The sequence below is a fragment of the Chrysemys picta genome, chromosome 1 (assembly GCF_011386835.1).
Source record: "Chrysemys picta bellii isolate R12L10 chromosome 1, ASM1138683v2, whole genome shotgun sequence".
Classification (NCBI taxonomy): Eukaryota; Metazoa; Chordata; order Testudines; family Emydidae; genus Chrysemys; species Chrysemys picta.
The window spans coordinates 168,982,644-169,005,079 of NC_088791.1; the positions used below are offsets into that span (position 1 = coordinate 168,982,644).

The 22,436-nt window shown below is 44.6% G+C and overlaps 1 protein-coding gene across 7 annotated transcripts in view; it reads left to right on the forward strand.

Moving 5' to 3' along the window:
- Positions 1-20,768, forward strand: part of CD247 (CD247 molecule) — an 80,458-nt gene extending 59,690 nt beyond the window's left edge. For 4 of the 7 annotated variants that reach the window (XM_005283686.5, XM_065575107.1, XM_065575106.1 and 1 more), the window contains exons 2-8: positions 2,961-3,067; positions 7,793-7,846; positions 11,046-11,132; positions 12,545-12,583; positions 14,542-14,598; positions 16,170-16,211; positions 19,522-20,768. In XM_005283686.5, coding sequence (XP_005283743.1) covers positions 2,961-3,067; positions 7,793-7,846; positions 11,046-11,132; positions 12,545-12,583; positions 14,542-14,598; positions 16,170-16,211; positions 19,522-19,587 — 452 coding nt within the window. In that variant the 3' untranslated portion in view covers positions 19,588-20,768. Of the gene's footprint in view, positions 1-2,704; positions 2,825-2,960; positions 3,068-7,792; positions 7,847-11,045; positions 11,133-12,544; positions 12,584-14,541; positions 14,599-16,169; positions 16,212-19,521 lie in introns of those variants that run through there. The other 3 variants (XM_005283687.5, XM_065575127.1, XM_065575117.1) reach the window with 2 other exon arrangements.
- The last annotated feature ends 1,668 nt before the right edge of the window (positions 20,769-22,436 follow it).

Genomic DNA, 22,436 nt, shown 5'->3' on the forward strand with positions numbered 1-22,436 from the left:
CAGGAGAAAAATGCTGCTTTCTTTCTTTCTTTCTTTCTTTCTTTCTTTTTGTAGTTTATGTTTAACACAGTACTGTACTGTATTTGCTTTTGGGGGGGGGGGTTCTCTGCTGCTGCCTGATTGCATACTTCTGATTCCAAATGAGGGGTGTGGTTGACTGGTCAGCTCATAACTCTGAGGTTCTACCGTACAATGAAAGAAATGACTTATCTTTGGCCAAGGTTTCAGCATATACTTGATCTTAAGTCTCCATTTATAAACCTGTTTTATTTATTCTTATACACTCTACTCTTTAACAATGAAGCAAGAAGGTATCAGGTTCTTTGTCATTCTTGAGTTGCCAAGGATCAAAAGGGTTTAATCAGCTAGAAAGAGAAGCCGAGAGGATTTAAGCACTGAGGAGGCTGGTCTGGCCCTTGTATCTTTGAAACTGGTGGCAGGCTTGAGGCGTGCCATTGTGTGTGAATGGGGATTTCCTGGATCTGGCATGCTGGCAAACAGGGTGCCTCCCAAAGTCAATGGCCCTGTGCCGCTATACACCAGGCGCATGCCTTGAGCTAAGGCTGTACAACAAAGTGTGGCCTATTGAATGATTAGAACAAGAAAATGGGCATTGGGACTCTCAGGTTCTGTTCCCAGCTCTGCCATAAATTTACTGTGGGACCTTGAGCAAGTGACTTAACCTCTCCTTGCCTCTGTTTCCACTGTTGGAAGTGGGGTATAATCCTATATCAGATGAGTGTGGTGGTGAAGATTAATTGCTATTTGTAAAGTATGTTGAGTATCCTTTAAAAGGCATTTATAGAAGTGTTAGAAAATGGTATATGATCCTTTCCCTAACTTCTATACTTAGAGCTAAAGTGTAGGTGTGGCAGGGCAAGTAGTGGAAGAGTAGCCACCCTGAATACAGACCTCTCTAAGATGCTACACAATTATTCAGGGTGGCTAGCCCCTCCTGCTGCAAACACTGCCACAGCTATATTAGTATGCTAGCTCCATCAACGCTAGCATGGGTATGTCTCCTCAAACTGGATATTACTCCCCCAGCTCGAAGGTAGACATACTCTGTAAGTGTATGGTTTCTAAGCATGTGAAATGTTTTGAATTGAATGCCAATTCCTAGTTTAGAAAAATCGTTTTAATGTATTGACAATTTCATCTGCCTCAGTGTAATAACCCATTCAGTTTAAACACAACTAGCAGTGAACATTTGTGTCCTGGAATAAATACTTGTATAGTGTCCACACTAGAATTTACAATTGTATTATCAAGTGTTAAAACATGACTAAAAGTTTGAGTGCACACAAACTCTCTGTATGAATACAGCTCTTTAAATCCATCACCATTAACTTACTGGACACTTTGATCCTACAGAAGGCAGATTTCCTCACATTGATGTGACTGTTATAGAAAAAACATTATCTGCAAAAAACTTTATAACTAGAGCTTTTTAGAGTGAGTGGCCTATGTGGGGGAACAAATCAGAATAGAGCCAGCATCTAGAACATTCTATTCTGTAAAGGTTCCTATACTGCCCTCATCAACCCTAATATCAGCGTGTTCCAGGAATGCATTAAGCAGTGTGACTAACATCTATCGTGTGTGGTGCATGGGGATTGCCAGGCTGGATCAGATCCAAGGTCCATCTAGTTCAGTATCTTGTCTGACAGTGGCCAGTAGCAGATTGTAAAGAAAAAGGAGTAAGAACCCCGCAGTAGCAGATGTGAGTCTCATCCTGATCTCTAATAGTTAGAGGTTGGCTTAGACCCTGGAGCATGAGGTTTTATACCCCTTCCAAAATTTTTATCCAGAAGTATCATAATTCAGGATATGTTTGATATCTGTATTAATGACAAGTTTGACTCTTGCTAAACTCTTGGTCTCAACAACTTCCTGTGGCAACAAGTTCTATAGTTTAATCACGTTATGTGAAAAAGTATTTCTTTGTATCCGTTTTGAATTTGCCACCTTTTTAATTTCATTGTGTTATGAGACTGGGAACTTCTGTTCTCCCTGTCTACCTTCTCTACACCACTTATTATTTTATATACTTGTCCCTTCTTATTCATCTCCTTCCTAAGGCGAACAATCCCAGACTTTTCAATCTCTCTTCATATGAGTTTTCCATACTCTTGATACTTTTTTTTCACCCTTCTCTGAATTCCCTCTAATTCTGCAATTCAAATAACCTGTTACCTTCCTCCATGTCCTGGAAAGGTGATCTTTCTCTGCTTTTTAGATTACATTGTAGTCTTTCCTCTACAGATAGTTCTGGAACTGAACCCTCGATCTAAGATTGCTCCAACTTCTGGACCTGACCTGTTGGCTCCCCAGCTGAACTTCTCAGCTCTGGCTCCTCTTTTTAGTTCTCTCTGAACAGGTGTAGTCATGACTGTAATCAGTGCCAGTGGCGTCCGGGCATGCTGCTGTCTGCCATAAGATGGGATCGGGAGGTAACCTTCCTCATGTCATATGACTGGGCCCAGGACATAAACACCAACGCTTAACAGCATTTCTATGTCACAACTTCTTGTTACCATGACTCCCTGCAGGGGATAATATCGGATTCTAATGACCGAGTTGATGGGTAATAGTTGTTTATGTCAGACATTCTTCAAATAACTGCACTGTAGATCTTTGACCATAGATATGCAGATATCCTAGTCACCAGCTAAACTGCACACACATGCCACAGGGAATAGAACTTGGACTTTCTGCTTCATAACAGTCCTCTTCAGCCTCTTGCGCTAAAAGAGAGTCTTCCTTTACTGCCAGTTGCCTTAGGGCTTTTCTGTCCTTTTGCAGGCTTCCAGCCACTATGGGGGTACATAATCACACACACACACTGAAGTGGCTGTTGCTCTGTTGAGTAGAGGGCAGCACTGCCACATACACGCCAGCCTGTATATTACAATGCAAATGACCTTGTTTTTATTAATGTACTCGGTATTTCTGTATAGATGCTGCACCGGTTCCAGGACTGACAGACCCAAGACTGTGCTACATACTGGATGGGATCCTCTTCATCTATGCAGTCATCATTACGGCCCTCTTTTTGAAAGCTAAGGTTAGTCTAATCGCCACAGTGTCTCCTCAAAACACTGAACCATTTGGTGTTTGTCAGGCTGTATGTGGGCTGGGAAGTGGTTGGGGGAAGATCAGATTTTCTTGGATAGTTGCCTGGCTTGAAAGATGATGTATAAGCCTATGGTCTTTCAGCTCTCATTAAAAATGAGAAGTGCTGGGTTTGCAGATTGATTGTTGTGATGCCTGAGAGACTTTTGCTGAGCACTGGGATCTGGCAGGAGTGAAAGCAGTTCAGTATTTGAGTGCTGAAGATGTAGGGAAAGCATGGTAGGATTTCTTTGTGGTAAGGCCTTTCCTTTTCTGAAGTGGGCTGTGAGCACTCATAACTGATTTTGTTTTTCCAGAGCAGGGCCCAGAAGTGCACGAGTCCCAAGCATAAAATGCAAAATCTAGCAAAACGTTGCAGCTGATGATCTGTCTTGGTGGGTTAATTAAAAAGAAACAGGCAGTGCTCCTTCAAGAGTCGCACCCACTCACTATCAGAATATGGAAAGTACAAGGAGGGGCCTGGGAGATTTCAGAAAGTAGCCAGCTGAGTCACTGTAGGTGATGGTGGCAAGGTTTCCCCAGAGTCAGCATCCTGTGGGGATTCGGCATCTGCAGCATTTCTTCTCTCTCCACCTTAGAACTTGCTGGTGATTTTTCGCTCACACCCCACCTTTGGCCTGGTCTTTGGATGAGGTCTCAACATAAAGAATAATGCCAACTAGCCCCAGCCTGATATCGCCTCATTCAAGCCATGGTCAGTGCTCTTCCTGCCTTTACGCAACATGACGGCCATGTGATAATAGTTCAGCCCTGAAGGCTCAGGGACCCCAACACACCCTGCCAACAGAGCAAGGAATTGTGGGCCTGGTAGCCATTATGAGCACGTTTATTATTGTTGTGCCATGGGGCCTAGTCAGGGTTATGAAAAGACAATCCCTGCCTCAGAAAGATCACTATCTCAACTTATGACAAGACAAAATGGGTGTATAAAACAGATAAACGGGAGTGGGGAAGGGGGACAAAATATTTTGCAAAAGCATCCACATTTTACTGATAAACAGTAGCCTCTGCTTGCTGAGGCATTCTCTGCTAGCGGTGTTTGCAAGCATTGCAGCAGAGGAAGAATTTGAGGAAGGATAAAGTAGTGGGTCTACCGATTTTTGGTGGGGAATATTTTTTCCTTCTGCACCAGGCGTGGTGTGGGAGAAGTGGGCAGTGAAGACGGGCATTTTTGCCAGAGAGGAGACGGTGTCAGAGGGATGGATGGAAACTTGAACACCAGTGGCTGGGGAACTCTAACTGAACTCCATGCAGTTCAACTGTTCCCAAACTTCAAAAGTGACTGGTGATGTTGGCTGTCTCAGGTGAAAACTCTTAGACATAATCTTTCCCTGAAGGGGAGGGATGGAGAGGAAACCTCACACAATAGATGCTAGTCTCCTTGGCCCAGAGCTGTAATGGTATTTAGCCTCCTAACTTTCATTGACTTCAACGGAATGAAGCCTAAGTACCTTGGTGGTTCTGGGTCCTTGTTAACTCTGTACGCTGCTCTGATACTACAGTGGTGGACACGGTATCAGAGGCTGCACAGAATAGGTAGGAGATGCTGGGTCAGCACTGCGAGTAGGTTTATGTCTCTTTGAAATGAAGAGACCGTGATAAATGGAGAGAAAGGAATACCTCAGGAACAGGGTTGAAAACGTAGGAGAAATCCCAAGCTAAACTGTGTTTTAAAAAAAAACAAAAAAAAAACCCACCACTCTGGATGTCGAGCTGGGGATCGATAATGGATACATGGAGTCTTGGGAGGCTTGGCTCCGGCTGGGAGTGGTGACAGGGGTAAGTGGGCAGTGATGGGCTCTTGTTGACCTCTGATGGCTGTTCAGTTACCCATGAAGGGAGTTGGTGGCTTCAGTCCAATTCCCCCCAGAGGCCAATTTAAGGGAGCTGGGGGGAAGCACAAACCCCCCCTTTTTGCTAAAAGCAGAGGGGAGCATCCCTCCTCTCCCTGGCTTAGGCAAGCAGCTCTTCCCCAGCATCTTCAGCCCAAAAACCCGCTCAAAATGGACATCTTCCTTGGCAGCCTGCTGCAGAGAAGCCAAGGATTGAATAGGCCTGGAACTGGATCTCCCTTCTCGCGGGTCCCTCCCAGGCAGGGCAGAGGGGTGCTAGTTGGGGCGGGCAGAGGGGAAGCTTGCCCTGCAGCTGCTGGCACTCATCTGTTCCACAGAAAAACAGTGTCCCAAGGCAGCGTATCCACCATGAAACAGATGAAAATGCTGCTCTAGGACTGCTCGTCTGTGTGAGGCTGCCAGAGCGAAAAGCCAGACGCCAGACAGATGCCCCCCACACGCACATTGTACTTGACTGTGGGAGTCATGGACCTGCCCTGCTGTTGGGGAAAGAGAGTGATCATTAGGGAGGGCTCAGTAAAATTGCCCAGGAGCGTGTGAACCTGGAGCAGCAGGATGCTGAAGCCGGGGTGAACTAGCCCAGCAGTTGCTTGTTCCCAGCCCAGAACTCCTCTAGAGTGAGAAACCAAAGTGAGAGAAATTCATTCCCCTTCTAAGGTTAAAGCTTAGTGACAAATTTGCAGGGTGATTTGAATATTGGCAGCAGGTGCATGTAATCTGCTTGGAGATGTCCTAGGCAGTGGATTTTACCCATAGGAGATGGAATAGCCTACCTTCTGCAATATGTCTAGCTGTTAACTAAATGTATATACAGTAATAATTCAGTGATAGTAAATAAATAAGTTGCTGCTTCAGAGGAAGAGGCAAGAGGACCAACCCATCCCAGGTACCACTCCATTTATTTAAGATGGAGCTAAAAAATTGGAGTCTGCAGACTTCCCAGTGTCCTGATGGGGAGAGCAAAGAGGAGCTGTTCTGATTCCCCTCAGCAAGAGGAGTCCGTACACACAAGTCCTGTCTACCTGGTGTTCTTCCCTCTAGAAAGTGGTGTCTGTATACAAAGTTCTGTACATACATGCAGTGCAAATCCCTTACCTTAATTCATAGGTTAGGGCCAGAAGAGACGGGTCAGATCCTCTAGTCTGTTCTCCTGTATATCACAGGGTTGCCAGAGCCCCTCCTCACCCATGCAAGGCTGGGATCACAGATCTTAAACGCAAGTTATGAATGTGCTGTCTTTGGTAAGCGCTTTTAGCTGTAAGTGTGACGCTAACGGGTATACAGCGATGCCTGCGTCCCTTCGAAGTAGTGGAGGTGGGGGATGCCCCAACATGGCAGGCACAGCTGCTCTATAGAGATGTGCTTAGAGCCAGTGTCCTACTGTACCTGATTCAAAATGGCATGGGCAAAGCACCCGCCTTAAGGAGCGGTCACAGCTTCCAGGGATCAAACTGCATCTTGTAGACTCCGTAGGTTTGGGACCTGGTTACCCGAGATCATCTTTCTCCCCATGAATACGTACTACGCTAGTCAGGATCAGCAGAGGCTGAAGTCGAGTGCCCTCCATGAAAGTGAGGAGCTGCTAGCAGGGTGCTCTCTGAGGGTCCTCTATTTTGAACCCCACCTGACAATCTGTTGGAGCCCAGACTTCTTAATCTTCCAAGCATGCAGCAAAGCTTGTCTCTTCTCTCTCTCAGTAAATCTGCTGAGGAGGGCATCATTTGATGTGGATATATTTATGGGTGCACGTTTGTCTGTGTCTATTGTGATTAAGGTATGAGATAGAGGCTCAGAGCACTGGATGGGCCCCTAGAGATGCATCTTTTTAAAATGAATGAATAGGCAATGCAAACTGACCTTGTAAACTCCATTGTGGTAAGAAGTGGGGTTTATAAACTCTGTAGCTTACAGACGGGACAGGACTAAATGTCAGACTAAGTTTACATTGCTGGAGTCTGTCTGCTTGTTTTCAGCACATAAAGCAAATCTGAAATGTTTAGGCCAAGCTCCTTTTGAGCTATGAGAGATTAAAACACTTGTAAAAATTTGGTGGTTTTTCACTTTTTGAAAAATCTCAGAACTCAAATGGCTGCTTTTAATTTATACTCTTTCCCTTCCTCCCTCTCCCCCCCCCCCCCCAAAAAATCCCAACAACAACAAACAACTAAGCCTGAGCAGGCCAAGGAGAAGTGTGTGTGGCTGGTTGCAAGAGTTGTGGAGATGAGAGCAAAAATATTCAGACTTAAGAGGAAAAATTTCAAACACCCCTCCCCAACTTATATAGCATCTTCTGCCATTGCACAGCCTGGGGACTTAAAAGGTGTCATTAGTTTTTTAGAGCTTGAGCCTGCAGGGCGGGGCCCATGAAAGACCTCATTAATGCTAGCAGCCCTTGTCCTCATAAGAGACTTTCCAATAACGGACTGCATGCATTGGCTTGGAGCACGACGGTGACCCTGCCGTAACATGCCTGTGTGCACGTGCACAGTGGAGGAGAACACTCAGTAAGAAATCCTGTCTGTGTTTAAGCTTCCAAAGGGCTGTTGTAAAGCACCATTAAAAGCATGATCAATCCCTTAGAGTGGACTGAAATACAAAGGAAAGCTCCCGCGGAAAGCAGGGCAGGAATTTGTATATTTTTTGGCCCTTTTAGGCACCCCAGATGGCAAACTCTTGATGGCACTGGCAGGGCCACAGGCTGTTAGTCTGTAGTTTCCCCACCTAAGGTACGAATAACTCCCCGAGGGGCTGTATCTACTATGCTGCTGTTGCCAGGTGCTCACTTTGCTTTCTCTCTCTTTCAGTTCAGCAAAGCCCCTGAATCCCCGGCACTGCAGGGCCAGAATGACGTGTATAATGTAAGTGACTGCTGCTCTTATGTCAACATGTTTTTAATCTGCTCATCCAGACATGCGCTCTCCTCTCCTCCTGCTATCCTGTGAATGAGATGGCGTTTTTCTGGCCAAAAGGCTCAGGATGGTCTGGATGAGGCAGACTAATGAGGAACAATCACAAGTGGGCAGTGTAGTAGCTACAAGGGGAAGTGACTTCCCACCGGGGCTAGCGCCTAACGGCTCACCTTGGGGGGAAACTTCCTTCTCACTCACCTGTTACCAACAGAACACTAGGACTCTGGTTTAAGGCTTGACTCTATTAATGTGCAGGAGGTGCACTTGGCATGTCCATTCACCAGAAGGATAGGAGCAGTTAATTCTAGTATTGAACTGGTGCTCTCCAGTTGGCAGCTGTAGCCTGTCCAATGCATGCACAGGGGTTGGGGTGTGGATCACAAAGTGCTGTCTGTGAGTCCATGAAACACACATGTGCCCATCTGCATATGCTTTCCTCTACAGAGGGCCTGACCCTGCAGTACTACCTCACACTGAGTGGTATGTACTTATTTGAGTAGCCTCATTTAAGTTGCCTGCATCTTTTCACTGCTCCGTGTGATAGGATTTAGAATATGGATCTCTGGAATGCAACACTTTAAGGGTCAAAGGTGAACTCTTCCCAGATTATTTATTAACTATTGCTTGAATGTTGCATTGTGGATCCCTGGAAAGGGAGTTCACCATAGATGGTCTATAAGGTACCAAGTCTAACCTCTATGCTTATAAAGAGCACTCTAGTAATGGTCCAGAGCAGTACACTTGTAATAGTCATAGTACAGTATGTGGAGCTATTGTACAATATTATGTATTTTCACAAATAAATGTCTGTCTTTTTTAAAACAAACAAACAAACAAAAAAAAACCCACAATGTCTCAACGTGCTGTTGATCTCCTGACAGGAATTTATTTTAGATTTATTAGAATTTTATTATTTTACCTTTAGAAATGAAGGAAGGAGGTTAAAGGTTTATAAACTAATATATTTACACTAATTTTACCTGTTCTCAGGTAAAGAAGCTGGCTAATGCTGAAGGATCAATTTAGTTATGTAGCTTTTCTTCTACACACTTGCACCCTGTCAGTTTCTCTCTTTGCTGATAGGAACAATATGGCACAGCACAGTGGCATGACTATCTTCCATTCAACCATGACAAGGCACTAGTATAGTAAACTCTTGGGAAAGGGAAGAGGAAGAGAGAGAGAGAGAGAGGTCACACTACCCTTACTTAATTAACCAGAATTCAGACCTAGAACAGGAACATCTTGTAGTGATGTTTTACCTGCCTCTCAGGCTTGATGAGACTAGAGTAAGTGGAAGAGCCTACTGGTCAGAGATTGATCCTGTCTTGAGCTGCAGGAAATGGATGAATTTCAGTGTAAACTGAGACTCACTGACCTAATGGGGTCCAGATCTAACTTCAAATACCCCCAGAGGTAACATTTGGAGGTTGGATTTTTATTTGACCCTGACAGCTGTCTGGGTCTGAATTTGGATCCAGCATTAGAATCCAAATGGTGGAAATCTCATTCCACCATGTTTGCTTGTTTGCCCGCCTGCCCTCCCTCAGCCCCTGTTCCCCCACATCCCCTCTGTCTGCAGGGCCCCCACTCACTGCTCCTGTGTTTCTGAATGAGGCATCCACAAACCCCTTCCCATACCTGGCTTCCAGGTATTTGGTGTTTTGCAAGAGCTAGTAATTGACTTGATCCTCTTCTCCCCACTGAGGGCAGCCAGTGGCGGTAGCAGCAGCAGCGTCTGCTCGCTGCGGGTGTGCTGCACAGGAACTGCACACCCAAAAACCTTTGTGTAGTCCCTGAGGTGGCTCCATTCAAAAGAGCCCAGGAAGGGTGGAGGCCTGTGGCTCTTCCTCCCAGAAGACAGCAAGGCTGAGTGTGGAATCTAATGGGAGGATGGAGCAAGGGGACCTGGGCAAGATCAGAGCTAGACCCCAGAAATAACTGTCCATTTCCAGGTTTTGGATTTGAATGGAAGATGGGGTGGGATCAGATATGCAGAAGCTGAGCACCACTGGGGGGATTCTGGTTCTTCTGTAAGTAACAGGGATCACTTTATCTCCTGTGGCTCATGAGTCACCATATCGCCATTGGTCTAGTCATGGGACTTGTTGTGTATCCTAGAACATGGGAAGTACCAGACTGGCTCAGACCCATGGTCCTTCTTGACCAATATCCTGTCTTTTATAGTGGCTGAAGTGGACGATGCAAACAACTCCACAGTAGGCAGATGTGAGAATCTGCTCCTCATGAAGTGTTTGCCTAGCCCAGATAGCTAGAGATTAGTTTAAGATTTGAATCATGAAAGCGTTAAATCCCTTCCAATAATCTTTTTAGCGTTAACTGTTAATCTCTGGATAGTCTTATCCATATAAATATAGTCTCTTTGAATCTTGCCCAGTGCTTGACCTCAACCAGATGGCCACGGGATCATCTAATTGTTGAATGGACGAAAAAGTATTTCTTTTGTATGTTTTGAATTTGCCATCTTCCAAGTCCATTGACTGTCCCCTCATTCTTGTGATATGAGATAGGAGGCACAGAAGCACCTGATCCATCCTCTTTTTATATCCTGCCTTATTTTGGGTACTTCTATCATGGCCCTCTCGTATTTGTCTACTTTGTAAAGTAAACAATCCCAATCAAGAGTGAGCTCAGGCACAGGGTTTCCTGAATTTACTGAATGCAAATCTTGACTTTTTAAAGGGGGGAAAAATCAATGGTGTAATGTCGTGACTGATGTAGATATGGTGTCAGTGTATCTTCTATTACATAGAATCAAATCTGCTCCAGTGTATGAGTATACATCCCCAGCTACTAGAGGGAGACAGTATAAAAGCCATAATCCTATTTCAACTAATGGTGATTTGCCTTTAGCTCTAGGGGCAGGGTCCTGTGGTTCTGGGGCAGGAAGATCTGAATTCTAGTGGATAGACTAGCAAGCAGGGTGGCTGGTGCATACAGCCCTAGATCATTAGTGTTGATTATTTTTCTTTTAAAACTACTTCTTGGCTTATTTAACAGTTATAACTTGTGCAGTAAATTGGATGTTGAACTAGAATTTCCTTTCAGTGTTAACTAAGTCAAGACCTAAGCTACTTATTAGCAAAGTCTCTGTCACTCTGACTACTTTTCCTTTTTTTCATTGCAGAAATTGTCTCGTACAACCAGAGATGAATATGATGTTCTGGGAACTAAAAAGAGAGGCTCTGACCTTGAAATGGGAGGGAGAAATCAGGTAACTTCCTCTCACCTGCACTCTTGTTTAACTTACCTTTTGTGCTTAACCTCTCTCAAAGATGTGCATGTACCCATTCACACGATGTCCTGGGTAGTGTGTACAGGGTACCATTATCCTCTGTTAGCCACGCACGTCTGATGTGCTATCTCTGCTGCCCCACACGACTTGTCCACAACCAGAGCAGATGCCTTAATGCTAAAGCAGGTTACTGGAGATTCTCAAGTGACAGTTTAACCTTAAGCAGCTTTTGCAGCTGGCAAGCTGCCGTGGTGTGGCTAGAATTGAGGGCTGCTGGATAGTGGCAGTGCGTCTTATTTAAAGGGCAACATAAACTGACTTGGTTGTGGAAATCCTGCACCAGCTCAACTTCTTGTGACAAGGGTCCTTCATGCCCTGAGCCACAGTGGGCTTAGGGCTAGACGTATTTCACGTAACCCCCTGAAACTATGGCATAGCTATGTTGCTGAGGGGTGTATGCATTTTGTTTTTTAAACCAGCAGAGCTGGGCCAGGACAAACTGCACTCTAGATTGTTTGGTTCAGGGAACTGACCCAAGCTACGTGCAGTTTTGGCAGCATACCTTTGTCCATTCTAGGAAGGCGTTGCTAGTATATCTCCACGGCTGCTTTTTTTTTAATCACCTCCCTAACATAGCTGTGCCCGGAACAATCTTTAGCTTAACACTCCCCTTGCAGGGGAGTGTTAAAACACCCTGCTAGCTGCTCATGCTGCAGCCTGTAGTTAACACTCTTCATGTCTCTCACAAGGCAAGGGATGACCTTGGATAAAGACAGAAGAGTCCTAACAAAGCACAAGGCTGGAGTCTTTGATGTGCAGACAGTAAAATCTTCACCCCTGCGCCTTTCTTAGGAGCTCACAACAACCCAGAATAGGAAATCACACTCCATCTCAAACCCAACGGATGTGGGCAGGGCATACAGGGGCTGAGTGTCTCACTGTAGATCTGTGTGACACTTTAGCAAGTGCCAGTGAAGTAACATGAGAGTCATAGTAACTGCAGTTGCTGAGACCTCACTGCTGTTGGAGAGGAAGAGGGAGGGGACGCCTTCCCCTTGCTCAGGGTTTCAGGGTTTTCCTGCCGAGGACAGCTATGCAGATCCAGGGAGGAAGGATTAGGTTTCAGTAAGCATAAAAAATAAAAATAAAAAACAACTCCTTCAAAGCAGCAGGAGCTCTTCTACCCACATCTGTCCAGGTGCCAGGCTGGAGAGCAGTATGCAGAAAAAGATGGCAGCAATATGCATCCACTGTGTACACTGGATACATAGAAACATGTCGGTACCTAGCCATAGCTATGAAAACAGCATGATTACTACACAGCCATATGCACAGAGGTAAAGGATGCTGACACTATGTTGTATACTCAGCTCTTCCCCTTTGTTTTTCAGCAGAGAAGAAAGAAGTCATCTCAGGACACAGTTTACACTGTGAGTAAATTAAGGAACTGCAGGGTGCTAAAGGCAGTGTTTGATACACACTTTCTCCCTCTCCCTCAGCAATGTCTCTGTGCTGATGTTGTGGGTCAGGTTTTGGATATGTTCCCCATGCTGATACCTTTCCCCAAAATGAGTTAGACTGACCTGCTTCATAGGGGGGAGGATGGGGACTGCACAGAGATATACAGCCTACCCTTACTGCCCTAGTCTATGGAATATTTTTGCTTCCAGCTGGCCCCTGCCTGATCTCTCTGAAGCAGCATTGGCAGAACTTCCCTTGTAACTAACTGCATCCCCAGTAGCATCTTACTTGGGATACTGGTTCATTAACACAACCACAGTGAAGGAGAACAACATCCTACCCTAGGGGGTAGCAGAAAACAGTAGTGACCCGGAGAGTTAGCACTGGAGTCCTGCTCAACTTCTCCCTGGGTTTTCAGCTGCACTTGAGTCAATCGGTTTCCCTTACAGACTTTCAGCACCACCTGAGTTAGCAGGGCCCTGAGCATTAGTAAATCCCTTCCCATAGCACATCCTCTTTCTCTGACCTTGCAGAGTTCCTTTTGCTCCCTCCCTCTATAGCCTGAGCAGTACCCTTTGCCTGGCCCTCAGTTCAGTTTCTCTCTCTAAATGGGGTACCCTGAACCTTGGTGATATGGTGACCACCTTACAGCCAGAGGAGCTGTTCTGAACCTTGCTTGACCCTGGGATTTTCTAGTGAAGGAGCCAATTACCACTTAGTTGAGTTGGTGCGATGATGAAGTACTGGTAAAATAAATAGTCCGTTTGATTCCATCCATGCTGCATATTCATTGGCTTGCCACATGCAATATGCTATACAAAGACCAACTGGTCTGAGGTATAGAGGAAAACCCTGCACATAGTACTAATCAATCTTGAGATGCTTCATGACTATAGTCCAAGAAAAGTCATCTGGTGGTGTATGAGAATGAAACAGGTGGCTGAAGGCTAGCCAGACTCAGCCAGGATCTGTATCAGGGAGCTGTTAGAAGTCCACGTGGAGAAACTGAACAGTTTCTAGTAAGAGGTGGAGTACACCATGGCTTGGCAAAAAGTCCCTTTTTATTTACATGGGTACTTAATGCACGTTCAGAAAACAGCCAGAGCGTGGCACCCTGCCGCATGCTTTTTGCAGCTGATGATGTGCTTGTGGGGGAGAGCAAAGAGGAAATGAAAGAAGATTTCAGAGAGATGGAGGGGCATACTTGAACAAAATGGCATGAAAATCAGCTGCAATAAAACACAGGATGGGGCTGTAGATTTGATACCTTGCAGGCAGATGCCAACACTAAGTCTGGAGGGCAGCCATTACTAACAGGTACAGAAGTTCAAGGACCTAGGTTCGATAGTAGAGGATAAAGGTGAGCTCAGCAATGAACTTAAGCAGAACAGGAAAGGCATGGACTAAATGGAGAGAAGTGGGCTGACTGCTCTGCAATAGGCGAATGCCTAGCAAATTGAAAACCAAGATATTGCAAGACAGTAACGAGGCCTGCACATTTGTATGGCTCCAAATTCTGGGCACTGAGGGAGAGAGAGAGAAGCAGATCTTGAATACAGTGGAAATGAATGTATTAAGCTGGATGCTTGCAGTTAGAAGGATGGAGAAGAAGAATGGAAGAACATATAGGAAACAGGATTTTTAAGTTTAAGAGAAGGGGTGGAAGACTCAGAGCCAGACATCATAGAAAAGGATTTGATTAGCTGTCGAATTTCCAAGAATCTGCATTAAGACAGACTGGAATGGAGAAGGTCTGAAAGAACCAACCTCATATAGATGGAACTAAGGCCAGGAGTCGTCTGAGGGAGGGGAGGGATTAGAAGTGAAAGAGAGCGAAAGGAGAAGCTCTGCAGTGGGGCTAAGGATATCAATGGGGCTAGCATGGCTTCTTACACTGCTAATGCTGTTCTCTACATTTGGTTGCCAGTCTTTGCAGAAGGACAAGATGGGCGAGGCATACAGTGAAATTGGGAAGAAGGGAGAGGTGAGTGGTACCTTTCTTTTCAACCAGGGCAGGCATAATGATGCTAAACATTTTCCATCCCATATAAGAGGTTCCCACTACAACACACATCCTCATGACTATCACATACAAGGTGAATTCCCGATTTAAAAAAAAAACAACACCACCCCACTAAAGCAAGAATTGACTTCTTTCCAGTAGCAGCTGCAGTCTACTAGTGCTTTCCAAACAGCTAATACATTAAATATTGAAGTGCTTTGAGAGCTACTGATGAAAAGCATTCTACAAAAAACAGGTATTATTATTAATGTAACTTTTACTTTTCTGTTCATGACTTGAGAGCAACCTTAGAGGTTAGACAGAAGGTAGCATCCCATGGATACTAGAAACAAAAGGTTACACCACTGTCCTTATGCAGGGCATTCAGTTCTGTGCCTGCAGAATAACTTCAGGGAAAAAATGAAATGTGCTGGTTTTTAAAAACCATTATACTAATTTTCTTCCTTCCCAGCTTAATTTAAGTTTCAGTGGAAAGTCTGAAGAAAATTGGTGCTGTAGTTTCAAAGTTCTGAACGTTTAATACCAAGTGAATTTGAGAATATATATCGGTTTGCAGACATAATTGGAAAAAATCTGTTGTGCACGCTTGGGGCACAGTTTACAAGTGCTCCAGTTTCCCCTCTCAAACGAAATAAAGGGGCTCATGGTTCTGGGTAAGGATCATACCCTTGCAGAGTTTCATCTCTCAAGCATCTTTATGGTAGTTCTTGCTAAAATTGTGTAGGTAGACTTGTTTTAAAAAATGTAAATACCCCTTTCCTGTCACTCAAACAGGTATGGGCCTGGGCTCGAAGTTCCAAACAAAAATTTACCCACAGAAAAAGACAAATTGGAGAATTTCATCCTCAATAAGAGTATTTGGTTTCAGTAAGCTGTGTAAACTTTAACTTTAGTGGGCACTACAGCTGATAATGTTCACCTAACGCCCTCAGATGGGGGGGTGCCTGCACCTTGTCACTCACCCTTTCATACATACATTGTAGTGCCCAAGGACTGCTGCAGCGACTCTTTGAAATGTCACACTTGGAAACCTGCATCTTGCATGATGCTGTGGTCAGCTGGTTGATCTGACAAAACACCATTCCAAGGGAAATGCTTCATTGATTGATTGACATCCAGGTCATAAGGCAGGTTTTTCTTCTGAAAGCCGAGAGAGACAAACAGCGGTGGGGCTATTTACATGCATGTCATTTTACTGAATGCTGTCTGAGTTTGTTGTTTCCTAAAGGGCCCATGAGTGCTTCCTTTGCATCAGAAGCTGTTCACAAAATTAACGATGGGTGAATAGCTGAAGGTTAGGAAACTTACTGCATTGTCCTCTGTATTTAATAGAGTGCAGAGTCACTTAGCCCCCACATGGCATGCAGCAGTCACCACCTGAGAAATGAGGGCTATTTCTTAATTGTATCTAGCCTATAAAATAAGAGGCGCTTTTGTGAACACTATATATTGAAATACAGTAAATCACAGCACCCCCACTACATAAAGCAGTAGTGGCTATTAATCCATGGCTTCTCTTTTACTTCCCAAAGCACCAGAGGCGGCGAGGCAAAGGGAATGATGCTGTCTACCAGGTAGGGAGTGCATACATAGCAATGTTCTCATCAAATTCAGTGATTTGATTGCAGCTCCTAACTGTATGTCTAACCTTTGTTTGCTAATGGATGATGCTATGGGGCTCCAGAGTGTCTGTCTGACCAGAGGTGATGTGCTGCTGCAACTTCAAAGCTAAGACCACCCCACTGTAACCCTTGGTTAAAAATAGCCCAGATCTTCTTGAATGTCCCTGCTATTTGGATTCTCTAGCAGGAGAGGGAGCTGCTCTACACTAGTTCCAAAACTCTGGCAGCTGGACTTTCTAGAAGAATCATTTGCTCCCTCTGTCTGCTCTATAGCCTCTGCCCAGATAGGTCAGCTGTAACATGGAAAGGACGTGTCTGGTTGTTCTTGAAGTAGCCCAAAGTACCTGCTGTGTAATATGACTAACTGTTGGTTAATGGCTGCCTAGCAGCTGCAGCGACTCAAAGGTAAAATCAAAAGCTTAGTTCTCCTGGACAGCTACGGTCAACAAGCAGCTTTCGTTATCTTACAGAATAGAACAGGCAGGTTCATTAGGGGATTTTCTCTTGCACATGTGGCATTGACCACTAGTGGAGAGGGTAGGGTAGCAGCAGGGAGTGGAACCAGCACTGCACCACCAGCTCGAACTGGTATTTTTACCTGAACCGGAACTGAAAGAAAAAAAATTGGGCGAAGGGTTTAAAATAAAGGTTCGGCATTTTTAAGCTCAGTATTTTAAGCTATTGGAACTTATTTTCATGAGACAACAAACAGGCCTGGCTTGAGGCTTGTCTTCACTAAAAAGGCTGTAGCACTTCAGTGAAGATGCTGACAGGAGAGTGTCTCCGGTTGGCACAGGTCCTCCATCTCCCCACGAGGCAGTAGCTATGTTGAGGGGAGAAGCCCTCCTGGCGCCAGAGCACCGTCTACACCATGAGTTAGGTCAGTATAACTGTGCTGTAGCGATGCACTTAAACCAACCTAAGTTGCTAGTGTAGACCAAGCCCTAGTCTAAGGAGAATAGAAGGAGGCAAGTCCACAAGCACAGGGAAGGAGAGGAGCAGCTTAGGAGCTGCCTGTACACCAAATGAGGCAGCAGGGAGCCCAGAGATATATGAAGCATTGCTGGATATTTGTATGTGCCAATAAAAACCCATGGCAGTGAGTCCCAGAGCCCTGGGCAGCTGGCTCAGGCTGAAGTCCCGTCTTTGAGACCGGTTTCAGAACCAAAACATCTACACTGCTACTTTTAGTCCCAGCACCTGAACCCTGTGAGCTCATTGGGCTGGGCTCTGAGACCCTGTGCCATGGGTCTCTTATTGCTGTGTAGATGCACCCTCTGAGGTTCCCCTGCAGGGAGAGAACAGGTGGAATGCTCCCTGGTCCTAGGAGTTAGTAACTTTTCAAGCCCAAGGGAAAAAGGTAATAGCTCTCCATCCCCTGGGGCAATGCATTCCTTCAGATGCTCCCCCTGAGGCAGGGCCCATGCCCTAAACTCACTTACCCTTTCACTGCAGAGGTCCCATATAGGAAAGAGCAAATGGTCAAAGATGTGATCGGAGGGAACTAAAACAAAGTGTTCATAAAAAAGTTTAACATGAGTTTTCATAGTGTTTTCTGTTAAAGTTGAAAAATAAATAAATGGTCAAAATAAAAAAATAGCTTCAATTTTAAGTTTTAACTCTTTGAATTTACTTCCACCAAGACTGAAATTTGATGTGAATCAGTTCAAAACAGTAACCAAACTTTGTTTTGTTTTGGTGGCTTGAAGCAGAACTGAACTGAACCAAAACGTAGGCTTGACCCCACCCCCGGCTACCAGCCCCGATGCCCTACTCCAGTCCTGAAGTTTATTTGGGTTCTTGGAGGAGCCTGGCAGATGTATTAAAGGCACTGAAGCTCAGATGATCATCTTATATTCCCTAGGGAAGTTCCTCATGGAGAGTCAAGGTGGGGGAACAGGGGGAAAAAGAGCTTTTTTTCCTTCTCTCCTATACTTAACTTCCGGTGAGCAACTTTGTCATGGTGGTCATACTTGTAGCTGAGGACTGAGTGGGATCTCCCTGAGAAACTTTCTCCACGAAGGCCTTAGTTGCAGGCTAGATCGCTAGAGATTCCCCAGTAGTAGAACAGAACATTTTTGCTGAAGCGGAATGGAGACTGACTTATGCTACAGCTGGGTCGCTTGGGATGTGGGACACCCAAATTAAAGTCTCTACTCGACCTGATTTGCAATGAGCTGGGGTAGGAAAAAAAACCTCTGCTCTCAATCAGGCTTAACAAAGACTTGAACCTGGGTCTTCCACATCCCAGGTAAACATAACTTACACAGACCCATACCTACTTGAAAAGTTGCCATGAACCTGAATTGTCATAGACTGGTCAGCTCTAACCCACCGCAATGATTTTGTTCAAGGCCGGTTTCAACTAGGCCCTTGTGAGATTATAGACTCTCAGAAAGGTAGGACTGGATGGATGGCCAAGTAAACCTATGAATGTTCACTATCAGCCAATGAGCTAAGAAACATACCTTTAAAGCGGCCCAGAGCATCTTGCTTTTAGCCAGTATCTACAGCCTGCAGGAGGCCCCAGCAACTTGTTGCTCAATTAGCTGTAGATGGAGCCTTTGGGCCTCAAGTATCCCAGAATCTTGTGTGCTGGTTGTTCGTCACTTTAGTATACTGTTGCAATCAGTGCAAAGGATGATGGGACAAGTAAAGTAAATAAAGCTGAGTGGTGCTAAAGACCATTTTGGAATAGAAAATCAGAGGGGCTGAGGTGGACTGAGCTGGGGAGAAAGGGATTGATGAGCACTCTTCCATCTGCAGTGCTGCTGACATACCAAATGCACTAGGCTGGTGGCAGGAGTTGGTGTTAAACTCAGGTGTCCTGGCCAAATTCCTACTTGGGTCAGTGCAGAGGGAAATTTAGGTAGGCAGAATGCACTTTCAGTTGGATATAGCTTATTGCGGTGTGTAGCTCTACCTAGCTGACACATTGTCCACCATTCAAACATAGCCACGATGTGAGTGAATGTGCTGCTGCTGAGGTTAGTAGTGTAAAGCACTGTGTGAGCTTTCAGGAGGAGTTACTATAGCAATGTTTGTCATTAACCCGTATTCAGCATGCATCTTACCTTCAGGGTAAACTGACAACCATTGACCTTTCATCTTCAAGGGGAATAGTGATTTAAACAAGTGCCTCTCATCACTGCTACAGAACGGATTAGTGTTCTGAACACCTGCTTCCCACTTCAGGCAAGACTAAAGGCAGGCGATTGGTCCAAGGTCTACCTCATCCACCTTACCCTCTTTCTTCTTTCAGGGACTCAGCTCCGCAACCAAGGACACATACGATGCCCTCCAGATGCAGCCGTTGCCCCCTCACTAAGTGGCATTCGTGCAGTGGACGGGCAAGACTGAGACAAGTCCAGATGCTTTGGGCGAGGAGAGAAGGGAAACAATCATCAATCCAAAAAAGGCCATTCAGTCAACACCCATTTTTTCAGGACTGCAAAGTATATATGCGTGGTTCATTGCACAAAGTAGGACAAATCTGGATTTAGTTCCCCTCCTCCCTCCCCCCTTCAAAACTATACAATCTCAAGCTTTAGCTTTTAAATGTACATATCTGTAAAACTATTCCTAATGATAGTGGCTGTTTTGTACCAGCAAGTGTTGGGCAGGAGACTAGGACGTTGGGTTCTCTTCCTCCTCCTCACTGAGCTGGTTTCTCTGGCTATTTAAAATCCCCCCAAAACTACACCCTATTTACCCACCTCACAGGTGGTTGACATTTAATTACTGGCTAAAGCACTTTTAAGGTCCTCATAAGGAAGGTGCTATAGCTACCCCCAGTATTATCTACAGGAAGACTAATCTGCATCAGCATAACTATGGCAGTCTCGCTCCAATATTTTTCTGCTGTAAATTTAGCTTTATTTCTAAGTTGGTTTTAGCTGTGGAGAGCTGTTCTTACTGTAAATGACATGTTTCTAGAGTGAAAGACAAAAGCTAAAAGCAGGCTCTACCTTGACAGTGTGAGGAGGATTCAGTGCTAGGCTGCAACAAGAGATCAAGAAAACAACATCCCAGTGTGACCAGTTCTTGCAGCACATGGACGGCATCCAGAAATGCTAATGGACATATATGAAAGCTAGGACACCTTTACCAGCGAGGTTCCATGGTAAAAACAGGAGTGGTGCAGCATACAGATTATGCTCGAGAACACTGGGAAAGTTGGGATTTAATTAAAAAGGCAAGTTTTTTAATCGACAATCCAAAACTTGACTTCTCTCTTCCCTCACTGTTGCTCAAGCCACACAATTTAAGGGATATTCCTTCCCCACTTAAAATACAGCACCGAAGTATGTTCCTGTTATATAAAACAATGCGAACAAGCGATGAGTTTTTTGCTAAGGAAAGTGTACAAAAGTCGAAAGAAATGTAAGAATTTTTAAATACCTTGCAGGATAATTTTAAAGATGAGGAGTACAGATTCAACACAAAGGTGATGGTGGCTCAGCAATTCAGATGTTTTTTGATGAGGTAATAAAATGGATGGGGAAGCCATGGATGTGTAAATGTGTTTAACTGAGCCGTGTGCCAGTCCTGCTGCTGCTATCCTGCCACAAGGGCTGCCTGCACCCACCTGAACAGTCACAATAATGATGTCAAACTAAGCCAGGCTGGACAAGGTTAGTACTTGCTGGAAGGCGGCCATCCAACTATTGCTGAAATCTGTGCTGGTGGCAGCAATATCTTCAGGCCTGGTCTGTATGTAGGTATTTTTTTGCACTGCTTTAATAATGATATTGGTTTAGAAACAGGTAAACTTACTGAAATGAGCTATACCAATACAAGCACCTTTTATAGTGATATAAATGCATCGGCAGTGGGGTGTTGGTGATTCTACACATTTTTTTTGTACCACCTGAACTATATAGTTTCTAAATCAATACAAACACTGGCGGTAGACAAGCCCCTTAATATGGCATTGTGGGCCCTCTCAAATATAAATTTTTGGACTTACTATTCCTGTTGGGAGACAAAATGATTAGAGGCATGGAAAGATGGAGTAAAGGGGATATGCTAGAGTGTCCGCTAAAACAACAAGCAGAGAAGGTAAATCCAATACTCATACTTACCCCCTTTCATAATACAAGACCAAGCTGCCAGTCACTGAAATTAGAAGACATTGTGTTTACAACTGCCAAAAAGAAATTGTTATATACAACACAAATAAGCTAGGACCTAACAGCTATAGGGCAGTAAAGCCTAGAGTTTCATATGAGATTTTTTAATATGTGCTAGGGAATAAGACAACCACTAACCTGGGGGAGTTAACAAGAAAGTTCCCCTTTATGCTGTCTCTAGCTATGGGAGGATGTTGGCTCTCAGAAGTTCCCTCTAGTATTTCTTCCAGGACTCGCAAGGCATCGAATCTGCAAGGTGGTTTGAAGACTAACAAACTGGCTTTTGGCAGAGGGGCTGGCCCTCGTGCTATGCACATGGTAATTGCATCCTTTCCCATTTTCCAAATTCAGTCTTTACATTCAAGAACCTTTGTCCACAGTCCCAAGAAGACAACCCAGACTGCTGATTCTCTTTTAAAAAAAGAGGAGTGGACAATGCAATGGTGGCAGAGCAAAAGCTTCTCGATGAGAGCGGATCACCTGCAATATCCTGCAGTCTGTTCGGCACAACTGACAAATAGCAAGAGGGAACATCTCTCAGGCCCAGCTTGGTGGATCTGAGGAACAGAAATGAGATTTTTGCCCTCCAACTATTGACGTATTTAAAAACCACAAACAAGTACATACATGTTAAAACACTTGGAAAATGGTTTAATGATGTTTACAACAGAAATGAACTGTACAGTTACAGTAAGTTTAATATATATAAAAAATTACAGCAGACAAATGCATCTACACAAAATCTACCATTTCATCCTGATTCACTGTAATCTACACAATCTCTCAATGCCTACAGCCACCTGCAGGCAGCCACTGGGAAAAAAAATAAAGGGCATCTTTAAAGAAACAGCATCCCTTTTATCCCCCCCATCAAGAAAAAGATATCAATTAGTTTCAAAATCAGAGGGGGTCTTTCACATTTCAGTCTCAAGACCAGATGAGAATGTATTTCATCTGGGTACAAGTATCGCATTAAGGTCCCTGACTTCAAGTGTTCAGCTGACCCCAGGTGTACAAGTGATAGTATAGGAGGAGAGGTGAGAAA